The sequence below is a fragment of the Lissotriton helveticus genome, chromosome 5_1 (assembly GCF_964261635.1).
Source record: "Lissotriton helveticus chromosome 5_1, aLisHel1.1, whole genome shotgun sequence".
In the NCBI taxonomy this organism is placed as follows: Eukaryota; Metazoa; Chordata; class Amphibia; order Caudata; family Salamandridae; genus Lissotriton; species Lissotriton helveticus.
In genome coordinates this window covers 1,424,910,479-1,424,925,886 of record NC_136065.1, presented here as the reverse complement: position 1 = coordinate 1,424,925,886, position 15,408 = coordinate 1,424,910,479, and the positions used below count along the sequence as shown (strand labels likewise).

The window sequence follows — 15,408 nt, the reverse complement described above, 5'->3', positions numbered from 1 at the left end:
TAGATCTTTTGGCCCGAGTTGTCTTCACTGGGAGAATGGTGTTTAGCGATCGAATTATCCAATTATTAAAGTTATCATTGGCTACCGTGGGATCTGTGATGGTGGGAGGTATTGTAGCTTGTAGTTCCTCGGCCCACTTATCTATTGGCAGTTTAGACCAATTTCGTGCGTCCCGTAGTCCGGTCATAAGGGCAGGAGGTTTGTGAATGTGCCAGATTAACGGGACTAGTCGATGGTCAGTCCACGGAAGCACAATAGGGGGCTCTATCACCAGGTCCGGGCAGTTGCTGAACACAGGGTCCAGCAAATGCCCTTTCACATGTGTAGGTGAGAGGACAAGTTGGGTTAGCTGAAGTGCGGACAAACCAGCGATCAGTTCCTGGGCAGCGTGGTCACCAGTGTCCTCAAAATGCATATTTAAATCGCCCAGCAGCGTGAAATTAGGGGATTAGAGGAAGCAGCAAGATCTGCAACTGCTGAGGGCGCAGAATCTATAAACTGTCTGACCGAGGCAGGGGGGCGGTACACCAATACTCCGGAAAAATGTATATTTGGTGACAGTTCCAAACTAAACGACATGCTTTCACAGTCCAGGACAGAGGTGGGGGCGCATCGACAGGTATAGCTATCTTTAAACACTATTGCTAAACCGCCGCCTTTCCCAGATGTACGGACTGCCCTAGCTATTTGATAGCCCTGTGGCAATGCTTGAATGAGATCAGGCTCAGAAGACGAAGTTAGCCATGTCTCAGTAAAAAAAACTACATCCGGATTATTCTCATCAAACAATAAGGATACTTCTGTTTGGTGCTTGGGTAAAGATCTGCAATTTACAAGGAACATCCTGAAAGAGTGCCGGGGTTCGATAGTCATAATGTCTTTAAGATCAGAATAGCAGTATTGACATTGGGAGGGCAGATTCAAAGGGCAATACAGATGATCACACGTTTCTTTTACCGGAGGTCTCAGGCTGAGCAGCTCACTGAAGTCATATCTTCTAAAAGGGCCGTGGGAATGGGCAGGGGTCGTGGCCCCTGGCCCCGTCCGGTCGCGGACGGGCGCAGACGGGCTTGCCTTTGGTATATCATTTATCATTAACAAATGTAACATGAACATGGCAACTTTTGTGAAAAGTGGCTATGTCTTTTTGGGCATGTTGAATAATACATTTTAACAAGAGAAACTGACAAACTCCTAACAATTAATTGAAAGAGAATTATGATATATACATATACAAGATGCTCAATTAAAGCAATGGCATAGGTAAAATTGCTCACATTTGTAAAATGTAATTCAGGTCTATGATCCGAATATAACACAAGAGAATTTAATTTAAAAAAACAAACTGCTGTAGGAAATACATTATGTGGGTTACACAAAGAATGTTGGCAACTTAAAATCATATTTAGAATTTAACTTGATAACGGATGTTGATGTATGTAATGTAAAGGACTAGTAGAACAGATGTTTATAATTGTACTTTTTTTGTAGAGCTCTGGAGACCTGTCCTGATGATAATCTCATGTATGTTTGTTGGAGACAGTGATAAATCGACTTGAGGCTGTTGTTTCTTGCTAAGCAAATATAACATGTGTAGAGCAACCAATAACAGCTGAGGGCAACTAGTGAAGTTTAAAAACTGCAGTCAAACGGAATACATACCAACCCACCTGTTTCAGGCGAGAAACTAGTGATTTTAAGGCTAGGCTCCCGCCTCCAGATTCCTGCATGCAAAAACCCAATTCCTCTGCGGGTTTCAGATGGCAGGGGCTGGTAATGTGTGACTTAGATTATGCACTGCCAGCAATTCTTCTGCAAGCAAGTGCACAACATTTTTGTCACGCTTTTTCTGCCTGCCATAGCGATTTCTCTGTGCTCCTGACAAGTATTGGAAAAACGTATATTTACATTTCTGATATGTCCTATATGTTATGTTTCATACAGGTTCCCCAATATGGGCTTTGGTAGTAACCAAACCTTTCACTTATATTCCCCCTGCTATTACACTACTTAACAAACCTTGGTACTGACCTTTTACCTAGTTACAGTACTGCTTAAATGACATTCATTATGCATGATGATTCTTGGAATCTCAGAAGGATTACCATCTCCTGCATAATAACTATGTATAAGGGTCATTCCATCCGTCATCCTAGTCAGACATGACACAGCAAGGTTGATCACCAGAGGATACCACTCTGGGTATGTAAACACCATATCTTTGCTGAGGAAGGGAGAGGAGAAAAAGGGCTTCCATGCCGACACACTGACGCAAGTTGCTGAGGTTCCTGCACTCAGACACTCCAACTCAGAGTGGTCTGACATCCCTTGTGGGGTGTCCATCTCGAGACCAAGACTGGGTCCCTCAGTCTTTCACTTCAGGTAATGGGGTTGACTTTATCCTAGAGGGATTCTTGGCTCTACACCTCCATACATGCTAAGAACACTTCGGTACATCTAGTTAGGGTTGCATTATAGGAGTACGCATTGAAAAGCAGTAGTACCAGATGTATTAAGACAAATACAGAATGAGTATGGAGCAGAACCTGCTCTGAACTTAGGGAAAAATTGTTAGGAAACTTTTCCCAGGTATCAACTATTATATTAGCAAACATAAAAGGGGAGGCAGCAGCAGTGGCAATATGCCAACGCCTGAGGGATTTCACTCCTTTACAACAGGAGCGTGAATGACCTAAAATTATCGAGGGTACCTATGCCGAATTAGGTAGAGATAGTTTGTGAGCCAGAGCAACAAGACCTTAACTCATGGAGGATCCTAAAAAAGAGAACACCAAGCAAACACCTGATTTTTCCAAGAAAAAATGGGATAATAAGAAAAAACAAAAGCACAGAGAAAATAGGTTGCAATAAAGGGATGGGTCTCCTAAACAGGAGCCCTCGGAAAGGAGGTAAAACCTTAGGAATAGAAATAACATAAGAAAAAACCTGATAGGTATCAGGATACTGATACACGTTACTCTCGTTCCTTTCAGGGTTCAAAAAACTCTGAGAGGGAAGGACGGTAGAACACAGACAAGAAGAGCGTTCAAAGTCCAGAGACACGCAACACGCTTCAGACTACACTTAAAAAAAAAAAGAGAAACCAAAATCAAAACCTCAATTTAAAAAGAAGGTGGTGGCAGGTCTTAAAGTTAGACATGCCCAGAATTCTGAGGACTCAACTTCTAAGCGGGGAATGGGCTCTGACAATGCTAGACAGTGCAGCACAAGTAACAATAGTTTGCCAGAACCTGATGGAATTTCTGGTGAAAGCAGAGTTGAATGCACATATCATGGTGGAGACACCTGATACGAGGGTAAGTGTCCTGTATAAGTTACATGAAATAAAACTCCAAATGGAGGGGGGGACCCAGAAAAAATAACGGTCTCTTTTGGGAGAACCTGACTTATGGATTCAACATCCTTTTGGCTGAAAAAGATTGGCTGCCTGAAATTGTTATGGAGTGCCTACAGGGAGAGAGATTAATTTTACTGGCTTTTTTTTTTACATTGTTCCAATATACTTAAAACATAAATATGCACAGGAGTGGGCAGTAGAACTTGCTCCAGCATTATATCGCAACCATGTTGGGTGGGATGCTGAGTCACCTCACCATGAAATCCAAGTAAAAACTACTCCAACTCCACAGAGAAGGTACCCAATAAAGCAAGAAGCAAAGAATGGGTCAGGGAGATCTTAAATCAAGTTGAATACCAGGGTGTAACTGAAACTTGCACTCTTAAATGAATAATCCTTTGTTTCCTGTAACGAAACCCAATATTTCATACCCTTTAGTTTTAGACTACAGACATCTGAACACACGCACTAAAACATTTGCAGTACAGAATGCACACAGTGCTGCATTAATGAATAACACTGTGTAGAAAAAATACAAAACAACACTAGATAACTCAAATGGATTATTCTGCCAAAATATAGCACCTGAAAGTATATATTTAACAGCATTCTCAGCACTCAGTTCTCAGCGTCAATTCTCTCAACTCCCCCGAGTGTATAAGAATAGCTCTGGGTTAATCTCAGCTAGGTTAACAGAGTTACTTCAGAAATTGGATGAAGAGGCATTGTCCTATCTAGGTGATGATTATCTGACGGATGATGATTTAATGGATCATTTGACAAGAGTGAGCAACATAATTTTGGGATTGGCCTCTGGGGGCTACAAATTCAATAAAAAAAAATCAGAAATAGCCCACCTTAATGTCCTACTTTTGGGAAATGAGCTTTCAAGTGACGGGAAAAACCTGGCAGCTAACTTTGTTGATACGTGTGCGCTGCTCCAACCTCCTAAATCTTTGAAGAATTTACCATCCATATTGGTATTCTTAAATGTTGGCAGAACTTACATTTTAGATTATGCAAAAATAAGTGAAACCTTTCTACGACCTAATAAGACCTGATTTTTCAGTTAGGCATTGGACACAGGAACACACAGATATGTTTTGCTCCTTGCAAGCTGACATGATAGCTTCAAAACATCTACACACATGTGCAAGCACTTTAATTTTGGTGATCCATGTTACAGCGGGTCAATCCGGGTATACTTACCTAACCTTCAATGAAGGCGAGACAGTAACTATAGCATATAAATCACACTTGTACACAAACGCAGAAATGCACTTTGCTTCCACAGAAAAAAATTCTGACAGCAGTAAAATTGCTGTAGTGAGAGAAAGAGCACTGGCTCAGGGGAAACAAATAATCGTCGTAACTGCGGTACCGGCCTTAGAGGCTGTCACAAAAGCAAGTGTTCCAAATGCTAAAGCTTTACATCCAAGATGGATACAATGGGCTATTTCTCTCACCGCAACAGATGTAGGTTACAAATTGGACTCTACACTTAAAACGCAAGCATTCCTGCAATATGAATAAGAATATCTTCTCCCAAATGAAATAATGCCTCTAGATCAGCATGAATATATTATTTACACTGACGGATCTGCTCAGCTGGCCATAGGGAGAAAACAACAACACAGCACCGCATGCGCATGTGCGATTGTGAAGGGTCATATGCAGGAAGGCAAGTTCCATTCTAGCAGTACGAAGACAGTCTCTAGGAGACTGCATGGCACAGCTGGCAGAATTAAAAGCCCTGTTACTGGCACTAATAAATATGAATCAAGAATTCCCCACACTGATTGTGTGCAATTCATTTTACTGTGTCCAGTCATACAATGAATATCTTTACTACTGGGGTCAGAAAGGGTTTAAAGACGCAAAAGATTGCACAATTAGGCATAAATCGCTATGGGAACAGGTAGCTGAGTTGAAAAACGAACTACCAAGAGCTCACATGATACACACGCTGAGTCAACGGGATGGCGTTCACGTTGAAGGGAATTCATTGGCTGATGAAGATGCAAAAGGGGCAGTACGAACTGCTGCCGTAGCTGCAATCGCTCATTCTAGCACGAGAATAGATGGACAGATAATGGTAGCTGTAATTGCTTTACGTAAAAACAACAAAGCCTTGACGAAAGGTTTTCCACTCAAGTACTCCTACAAGTTAGATGCAAATAACATTCTGTATGCTCAATTTCCAGGAGAGGGGGATAGAGTAATACCAAACATGGATCGCAGATTAGGCTTAATATTAGCTGCACACAAGGGTCTCGGTTCTGCATACGCAGGGATTACAGCAGCGGTTTCTTTACTGAAACAATGCTATTGGTGGCCAGAACTAACTAAACAGATGAAGAATTTTGTCTAAAAGTCCAATAACTGTCAGCAGATGAAGGGTTCCACAGTTGAACTTCTGGCACAGACACCATTAATAATATCGGACAGACCACTTGCTTGTGTCTATTTGGACCACTGCTGCCCCCTACAATCAGATGGGGCTTACAAGTATATCTTGGTGGCAGTGGATTCATGCTCTAAATTCCTGTGGGTTTGGCCTCAGAGTTCGGCTGAAGCTTGAACTGTTATAAAAGATTTGCGAGTCTTCATAGGGACATACGCAGTTGGCACATTATATTCTGACTCTAGGGCTTACAAGGAAGCTATGGGAAGTTTGGGTGTTGCACTGCAGTACTCCTCTCCATACCATCCCGAGGGAAATTCGGTTGTGGAAAGGAAAAACCGAGACTTAAAGCAATCTTTAACAGCAAGGGTATTTGGTTCGGGTGGTAGTTGGGTCAATCACTTATATGGAGCCCAAAGCACTCTCAACAATATGCCAAGAAGTTCCCTAGGAGGTGTCACTCCTTACAAACTCCTATTTGGGACGAGAATGTGGGTACCTGATCTCGATTTTGAAAGTACAGTGGCGGGTGAAAAACAATTTAACATCAATAAACGTTTAGCTGTTTTACAGGATCTCAATGAATTACGGGCACTACAAAGCAACGTGCCAGTAAAACGCACGGCCACTGGGGAAGTCAAATCAGTCACTGCAAGACATGCCGGGATCCCAAAAGTCGGGTCAAGCCATAAAACACGTTTGGTATTGCCTGTTCTTTTGCCTCATACAGCCTTGAACAAAGTCATGGGAAGATTTCCTGTTACAATGAAACACGTGTTGGCTGTGAAACAATCTCCTGAATAAATTACACAGGAATAAAAGTGGACAACAAAGAAAGAAAAGAAATATCAATGTATTTTATTACATCTGAATACATGTGGAAACACTCACTGACTTGTGTTTAACAAAATTATCACGTGTGCTAAGGAGTGATTTAACCAAAGAAGAATTTGGGCCATCATACAGAAAGCCTGTACCTGTCCTGGCTGTCGAAGGAACAAGAGCAGTACTTCCGCCTCTTGCCGGCAAAAAAGAAATGAGATTTGTCTCCATCGATCTGATCAAACTACACTACGTGGCCAATAATGAATAGTAGGCCTCAGCTGATGCTCTCCTCTCGCTACCATACAGGAAGTTCAGACAGAAAGACTCATAACATTTGAAGAGTCACCAATACAATGTAATGGACTTAACAAGAATGAAATGGATCTAGTTCCTGTTGAAATAGAATATCAAAACACAAATGAAAGACAAATATCAATTTGGCCTACCACCGATATCTACATGAATATGCCTCCACAAGAAATGTTTGCCAGTTCAACAAAACCTGCTGAGCTACCATAGATAGATTGAACTGCATCTGGCTACTTCATCGATTTTGATACCTTTTCTCTTGATCCCAGTGAACCTGAAACAACGCCAGCTCAAGTTTCCCATAAACAACAACTTCGTGAATTATACATTTTTCTGAAAAAGACTTACCTAGCCTCACTATTGCTACAGCTCTGGATAATAACTGGAATGCTGTTTTTTCTATTCTGGATTGGCCTAGTGACTGTATTTTGCTTACTCATGAGCGGACATTATCTCCCAGACACTCTGCAGTATTAAATGTGAACTTGGTCCTGAAACCTCATACGTCATCTCATCATGAACAAAGAGACCTGTCCTTCGTGAAAATTACAGCTGTTCCAATTCCTGATGGTATAGTTTTGACAGAGTTTCATATGATGTATTTGGTCCTCCAGAACTTTTAAAAATACCTCATGTATTTAACATTTCTTTAAATGATGTCATTACCTCCAGTACATTTTCTGATGATTGGGATGTTGAAACTATAAATAATTTGTTGTCTGATTTAGAACAATATGCTGCATTTTAAAACATTCAAATGTTAGAGGACACAACTGATTATGACACAATGTACTGTTACCAACATTATGGTCATCACTTTTTGCATAAATCCAGTATTCCAAGTAATGTTTTTACATACCACCAATCGGAACATTGCCCAACCCCACTGAAAGGTAGTTCAAGAACGCTCGCACAAGCGTTTTCTTATTGTTAGAGTTTAACACTTCTGACCCGACCGCATTTTACTATGAGGTTGCACCTACAACTGTATGGAAAAATATGCTAACAAACACAAAACAGATCTACTCTGCATCCTTTATTTCCGTACTGTCAGAACAAGGTTTTGACTTATGGAAAGACACTATGGACATAAAATCTGTCTGGGGTTCAAAGGAATGGCAAGTTCAGGGAACAGAAGCACTATTTCGAGCGTGCTCAATTCACAGCAGATCATATTTCTGAACGACACTGTGCAACAGACTTCCTGTCTTGGATCAGCCAAGAACAAGGATTTGAACACACCTCAAATTCCCTCACCATCACACTTTGAGGGGAGGCAAAACTTTACAACACATGGTAAGGATACAGTAGATGACATCATACAGACAGTTTCATACAATTCATCAGACTCCGATTGGAAGGGATGGTTAGTTTTGCCCTCAGACACAAATAGGTGTCAGTCAAAGTTCAGGGGTACCACCGAAGGGTTTAGTATCCAAAGGCCGGACCAACGCTATGTACAACGAGAACATCTGGGGATGGTTAAATCATACAGTATTGGGAAGTTATGCCTAGATTGGCTAAAAACCTTGACACTGTCCCAGGTGAAACAACACTTATGCTTATCAGAAGACCTGGATCTTAGGGATTTTTTATTGGGTTCCCAAAAGCCACTTCAGAAACATTTCTTGTACCCTGTTTAGAATGAAGTTTGGAAAATCTCTCAACAAGAAGCTGCGGAGAGACTTTGTGAAATTGATGGAATTAACCTAGAAAAGGCCTTAGCGGTGGTAGACAATGGTATGACCACATTAACATCCAGGAGTTATTCACTGGGTAACATTGTATCTTCTGCTATAGATATACTTGAACAGGATTTGTCCATACTACAGCACGGACAGTTACAACTACCTTCTATTATGTTGTTAAGCTGGATGCTACAATCATTGCTTTTTGGTTATGTGCCTTGGCAATTTATCAACAGTACGTCCCTGTTCCCTGCATACAATCTAACTAAAAAGCAGATAACAATGGCACAGAGAGGAGCAAAATATACAATGCTGCGGATTGAAAAACTGGACCAATTACCTTTCACTGTGGCAGAGTCACCATCCACAGAATGGTTAATTCATGGCACTATATTGTTACCGGTCACAACTTTCCAGTTTCAATACTGCCTAGAACAACAGGCAGGCAGACATGAAGCAATGGGTGAGGAATTCATCAAGGGATCTTGGGAATTGCCGTATAGATTTTGATGCAGGAGTGGGGACATGTAAGTGTTTCTAAGTGGTGCAGACTGCGAGAACTCTTTAAGTGGATCTCTCATATGTCATGATATCATGCTTCATGTGGCCTGTAACGGTTCAGGCGCAAATTTATCCTGTCATTTGAAAGGGTCCCCGGCTGCAGTGATTAATCCAGTGTTCAAGTTGCTCTTGAATGGGAGTTACTTGATGCTGCATGATCAAGGTTGTTGTGGGATGCTTCCGGGCATCGCATATCTTGTCACTGTAAGCTCCAGGGTTGCTTGTTGTATGCAAGTATTGTTTCCACCAACCCACACAGTCAGGGAGGCGCCGTTTTGGTCTTCGTTGAACATTTTCTTTATACAGTTTGATACTTTGAGCCTAATGAAAGCCATGCTTTTGCAGAAAACCGTGCCCTTAACCTCCGCCTGAGAGACTTTTGATCTGCAGGTCGCAAGGTCCTCAGCTGAGATACAGGCACTTGTACAAACGAACTGCCCTTTATATTTGACAGAAATGTTGCAACCTATCTTTAACATGTCTGATACAATGGGTTTAGTACGGCTATTTAAGACCATAGATTCTGAACTGTAAAGCACCTTTCAGACAGTCTTCGGAGTGATCCCAGCCTTCAAACACTCCGTATTCGAAAGAATTTTTGGAGGACTTCTGCTAATCCTGTTACTAATAGCAGGAATGCTCATTGTACATTTTCTGCTATACAATGGAAGTCCCAGTCATTTCAACCAGTCTAGATTGACTGTTTTGTCTGTCCTCTGATGTCTGTTCTGTGGACAAGAATGCGTGTGGGATCTCTGTCTAACACTTGCATCTATTGCGCTACCGGACGTACATGCTTTACTGGACGCGATAACGGCCCATGAACTGCTGTGTCCTCAGCATAGTCCCATGTTGATGTCACTCAATCAATAAAGACATTTGTAAAGCGCACTACTCACCCGTGAGGGTCTCAAGGAAGGTTAGTAGGTCTTTGGTTTGCCAGAGGAGGATGGGGAGGGTGTCCCAGAACTTGGCGGCTAGGTAGGAGAAAGATCTGCCGCCGGTGGTCGCCATTCTTAGAGCCACCAAGGGATGCTTCAGTTCCTGTTGGAATGGAGACCGGCTCCTCTACAAGCACTCAGGCCTCGGAAGCCATACAGGCTTCCCCGGCATCGGCTGTGGGCAATACAAAAATCTGTGGTCGATTGACCTGATGTGTGAGGTGTTGCAGGGACCCTCGTCTGCGTTTGCAAGCAACAGTGATTTTGCGTCTCCCACACAGGACACAATTATTTGGCTCATTGTGTGCTGGGAAAATGTTGGCCATTTTCAAAACAACTAAATTTGGCATTTTAAAACAATAAACACTTTTCTTGCTGAACAGCCTGGCTTTCAGGCACTCATAATTGTTCGGACCGTATATACGAACATATTTTAATAGACTTACACAGCTTATGCTAGTATTTTAGCATTTTTTATGGACTTATTAGTTGTCTGCATATTTTAGAGGTACATTTAGCATTTTAGTATGTCATCCAGTCAGATGAGGAGTGGGTGTTATGTTTCATACAGGTGCCCTGATATAGGCTCAGGTAGTAACCAAACCTTTCACTTATATTTCCCCTGCCATTACACTACATAACGATTCTTGGTACTGACCTTTTACCAAGCTATGGTACTGCTTAAATGACTGGGGTTTTCTCCGAAAACTAGCCTCATTCATTATGCATGAAGATTCTTAGAATCTCAGCAGGACTACCATCTCCTGCATAATAACTATGTATAAGGGTCATTCCTTCGGTCATCCTAGTCCAACATGACACAGCAAGGTAGATCACCTGAGGGTACCTCTTTGGGTACGTAAACACCATATCTTTGCTGAGGCAGGGAGAAGAGAAAAAGGACTTCCATGCCGACACACTGACTCAAGACGGTGAAGTTACTGCACGCAGACCCTCAAGCTCGCAGTAGTATGACATCCCTCATAGGTGTGTCCATCTCGAGACCAAGATGGGGTCCCACAGTCTCTCAGTACAGGTAATGGGGTTGACTTTACCCTAGATGGATTCTTGGCTCTACACCTACATACATGCTAGGTACATCCAGTTAGGGTTGCATCGTAGGAGACCGCATTTTTACTGTCATGTATTTATATACCTGCCTGTATTCATTTAAATATACCTAGAGGTCAATCAACCTCGGCAGGAATTAGAGCACTGCATTGGCTCCCTGTACAGCAGCGCGTGGAATTCAAGGCCTTATGCCTGGTTTATAAAGCATTGTACGGGGGAGAGGCTAAGGACATCCCCAAAACATTTCTGCCCTATACCCCCGCTCGTGCCCTTAGGTCCAGTAACCTGGGCATCCTCCAGAGTGATAGGATTAGGTGAGAAAGATGGGGCGGAAGAACTTTCTCAAACTGTGCAGCAAAGTTATGGATCAAAATGCCAACAGCCATGAGATTCCAGTCAAATCGACAAACCTTGCGGTAGGATCTGAAAACGTGGCTGTTTGCTTCGATCTAGCTCCAGTAACATAGGCTGTACTACTTCCATACACACCAGCGCCAAGTCATCGTGGCATTCAAGCGCTATACAAACATATATATCCTATTGTTTTAGCACTATGGTAGGAATCTACCATCCTTTTACTCTGTTGGTGCTTATAATCATTTATATCTGTTTCTGTCTTATGGTTGTTTCAGCACACCTATTTTACACTAGAATAACGCTGGTTCAAAAAATGCTTATTGAAAAACGTCCCCACCGTTTATTCTGTGTACTTCTGAGACAAAGTGAGCACGAGTGACTGAGTAAAAAGTACTGCATTGTTCCCACGATCACTGATGGGACAGAATTGTCCTGTTCAATAGTTGCCAATGACTATTCTCTCCTTGGTAAGAGGAGTTTACAGTGGCACCCTGAGCTAGCTGGTATACAGGCTAACATACCCGGTGGGAGTGTCTGGAATCAGTCTGGACACCAATCCCAGTCTAGGTTGTCTAAACGCGCAGATCATATATAGGTTTATAGGAACTACACATCAGATCCTGTTGCAGCACATTAGCAAGTCCTATGCACGCCAATAGACCCGATGCAGGCCTCAATAGAAGTCAATGGGAGAAATACCTTCTTCCGAATATTTTTTTTTTTAAATCTCCCACTTTCCTCTTCCAAAATTTTGGCAGGTATGAAATGTGTTATTGGTCCACACTGTATTTTGTTAAAAATAACAGACGAAGGTCTACTAAACAACAATGTTCAAAAAGGTTGTTTTGCCTAGCAAGAGGAGTGTTTTACAGATTGAATTTATTAAGTCTTAAAAATATCAGTTGAAGATATATTAACCAAGAGAAATAATAATGAAGTGGGTCTCTCAAGGGTGCATAGTTGGTAAGATTACAGACCCATCTTCAACAGGGTTAAATAGACAGCTCTCTATAGTTGACAGAAGTGATGTACTGAATATGAATGCAGGCTTATTTTTAGAATAAACACATTCAAGAGGTATGTTTGATAGTGGATTGCTTGAAAAGGTTTCATTTGCATTTTTATGTCTGTCATAGAGACAGGGTTAGCATTCGTGACAGCCTCCAGGAATCAAAAACATTCTTAAATATATAATACATATGTTATACATTCTTAGAGGACCTCTGGGTCAGTCCTCTTCACCTATTGGTCCATTCAGCTGTAAAGGGGGTGTTACTTCCTCCTATTATGGCATACAGTCAGGTGCACTTTAGTACCAGGACTCATTGGCCAATATTTCACTTGGCTAATGCTTTATTTTCTTTCCATTCTTTAGCCTTTTTTTTATTTTTTCTGCCACCCATGTGAGTTTAAACTATACGTATTTTCCTTTGATGTTCATTCAAACTAAAAGGGCAACTCTAACTGTTGTAAGCGAACCTGCCTGCTAGGAAGCACACTCACTGTTATATTAAAATTGGATGCAACACGTTGTTTTATTTAATTTTTTATGTCCGGTATATGGCTGCCACTTTAAGGCAGCAACATAATTCCTTTTATTCCTTCTAATTTTTGTGGCATTTGCCTGCAGTGAAAAAAACAACCATCGCCCCAGGTTGCCAATGCCAGACCTATTGGCTTGTCAATGTTTGTTCTTTTCTGTAGGCAGAGTACTGGCTATGCGTCTGTTTTTTCTAGGACATCTGGCACGACACCTGTGCTATTGTAACATGCTTATGCACCTTCATCATAGATGGTAAGACTGGTACAGACAAAGAGTGATTTCAACTGAGATTGTGTGTATTTCTTGTTTTTCCTGTATATCCTAGTCGCTCAAGCTGAGAGGATTCTGTATTACAGATTGTTGGGACAGGGATGTCCCCTGAATGTAAACAGGCGTATACCTCTGTCCTAAGTGAGCCAACTGCATGTGTTATCTATAATTCTGACTTTTTACAGCCACACTTCAATCCAGAGTGTACACTGAGGCCTAGATCTGTCCTTTGACTCTGAGGTACAGAGCTTAGTTCTGAGAACTGTACAAGCACACCAAGCACTGCCCACTAGCAGACATGGGACTAGTGTCCATGTACTGGGTTAATGGCGACAAGCGATGGAGCCAGTGCACCATTATTTTTGTATACAGTTTTTCTTTATTCTAGTACTAAACATACCTTTTTAACTGATTAAGAAGGAGTGTGTTGCCTACTGGCCAAACTGGTGTCAAGTGCTGCCTATATGTGACACCTAGACCCTTGCATTGTCATTCTGTGTGCATGCGTAATGTGTAAAGCGTGCATATGGAGTGTAAGACTGCGGAGGCCGGCAATATCCATTTTGGACTTCCCCTTGCACAAGATGATGGTTTTGTTACAGTCTCCAAAAAATCAATGGGGGAAAGGATCACTTGTCCTGGGTCACCAGGGTTTATTAGTTTTTCGTTTCGTGGTACCGATAACAAATCCTCAATCACGTGCCAAGGCTTGGGTGGTGGTATATCTTGGTTCTCCGCCTTTTTTGGGTACGTGGCAGCATCATCATTGGGTTCGTTTTTATACTTCCTCCACCCGGAGGTGAACCACTGGTTGGTACAGTAGTGATCAGTGATGGTGGGCATCCAAAACGCCTCCGTCCGACTGATCGTCAATGTCCCCCGCCGCAGCCACATCATCCCCCACCTGAGAGACCTACACTGGCGCCACATCGACAAGAGGATCACCTTCAAGCTCCTCACCCACGCACACAAAGCACTCCACAACGCCGGACCAGCCTACCTGAACAGCAGACTCAGCTTCCACACCCCCACACGCCAGCTCTGCTCCGCCAGCCTCGCCCTCGCTGCTGTCCCCCGCTCCAACGAACAACCTCCGGCGGCAGATCCTTCTCCTACCTTGCCGCCAAGACCTGGAACACCCTCCCTACCCACATACGGCAGACCCAAGACCTACTCGCCTTCTGAAGACTCCTCAAGACCTGGCTCTTCGAGCAGTAGCAGCACCCCCTATCCCCTCAGTGCCTTGGGACCCTCACGGGTAAGTAGCGCGCTTTACAAGTACTCTGATTGATTGATTGATTGATTGATTGATTGATTGATTGAATGTCTACCACTGTGATCAGCGTAGCCACACCGTATGAGAAGTAAGCTTCTTTGTATTCACAGCCATGTCAATGGGCATGGAGAACTCCACTGGGGAAGTCATGCATCTTATATATAAGGGGCCTAGCAGGCCATGGGAACTTTGTAGACATATCTTAGTAAACACAAGTCATACTACAACTCTTATCATTCTTAAATTGTATTTGACATTTTTTTCAAAAGTGTTATTTCACTAGGGATGAATCTTCAACTTTATTAAAAAGTCAAATGATTTATGGCAGCATTTAGGTTTTGTAAGGGATTAGCATATACTTTTGTTTACAGAAAAAAGATTTCTTATACTTTTAAATGCCTACCTTGCAAGAGGTACAGGAGGAGCAGCCAGATAAAAACCCCTAATGAGGTGACCTGTATCCACCACATGCTGAATAAGGGAAAAAATACCACACGTACAATTCCTTTTCTTGTTAACGACGTCCATGGGCTTTCGGGCTTAGTTTTGGCAAAAGTGGATCCTGAAACAAAATAATTAAAGTAAGTGTCCAGATTAGAGAAACCATATTTACATTATGCCATCATGCTACGCATTTTTTTTTTAGCTATCCGTAAATGTACGATTATAAAGCACTGTAAACTTTTGATTGACAAAATTAAACATAAACCGAACAGTGAAGGGTGGATATATTTGCAAATAGGAGTGCTCCAGGAGTTTGGGGTCCAACAACATTTTTGACTGGCGACATGCAAGGATGCAGCGC

At 42.2% G+C, this 15,408-nt stretch overlaps 1 protein-coding gene across 4 annotated transcripts in view; it reads right to left on the bottom strand.

The window, feature by feature from the left end:
* Window positions 1–15,408, bottom strand: part of PHTF1 (putative homeodomain transcription factor 1) — a 490,213-nt gene that overhangs the window by 342,405 nt on the left and 132,400 nt on the right. For all 4 annotated transcript variants that reach the window (XM_078644430.1, XM_078644429.1, XM_078644431.1 and 1 more), the window contains exon 6: window positions 15,007–15,165. In XM_078644430.1, the coding sequence (XP_078500556.1) occupies window positions 15,007–15,165 (159 nt within the window). The remainder of the gene's footprint in view (window positions 1–15,006; window positions 15,166–15,408) is intronic.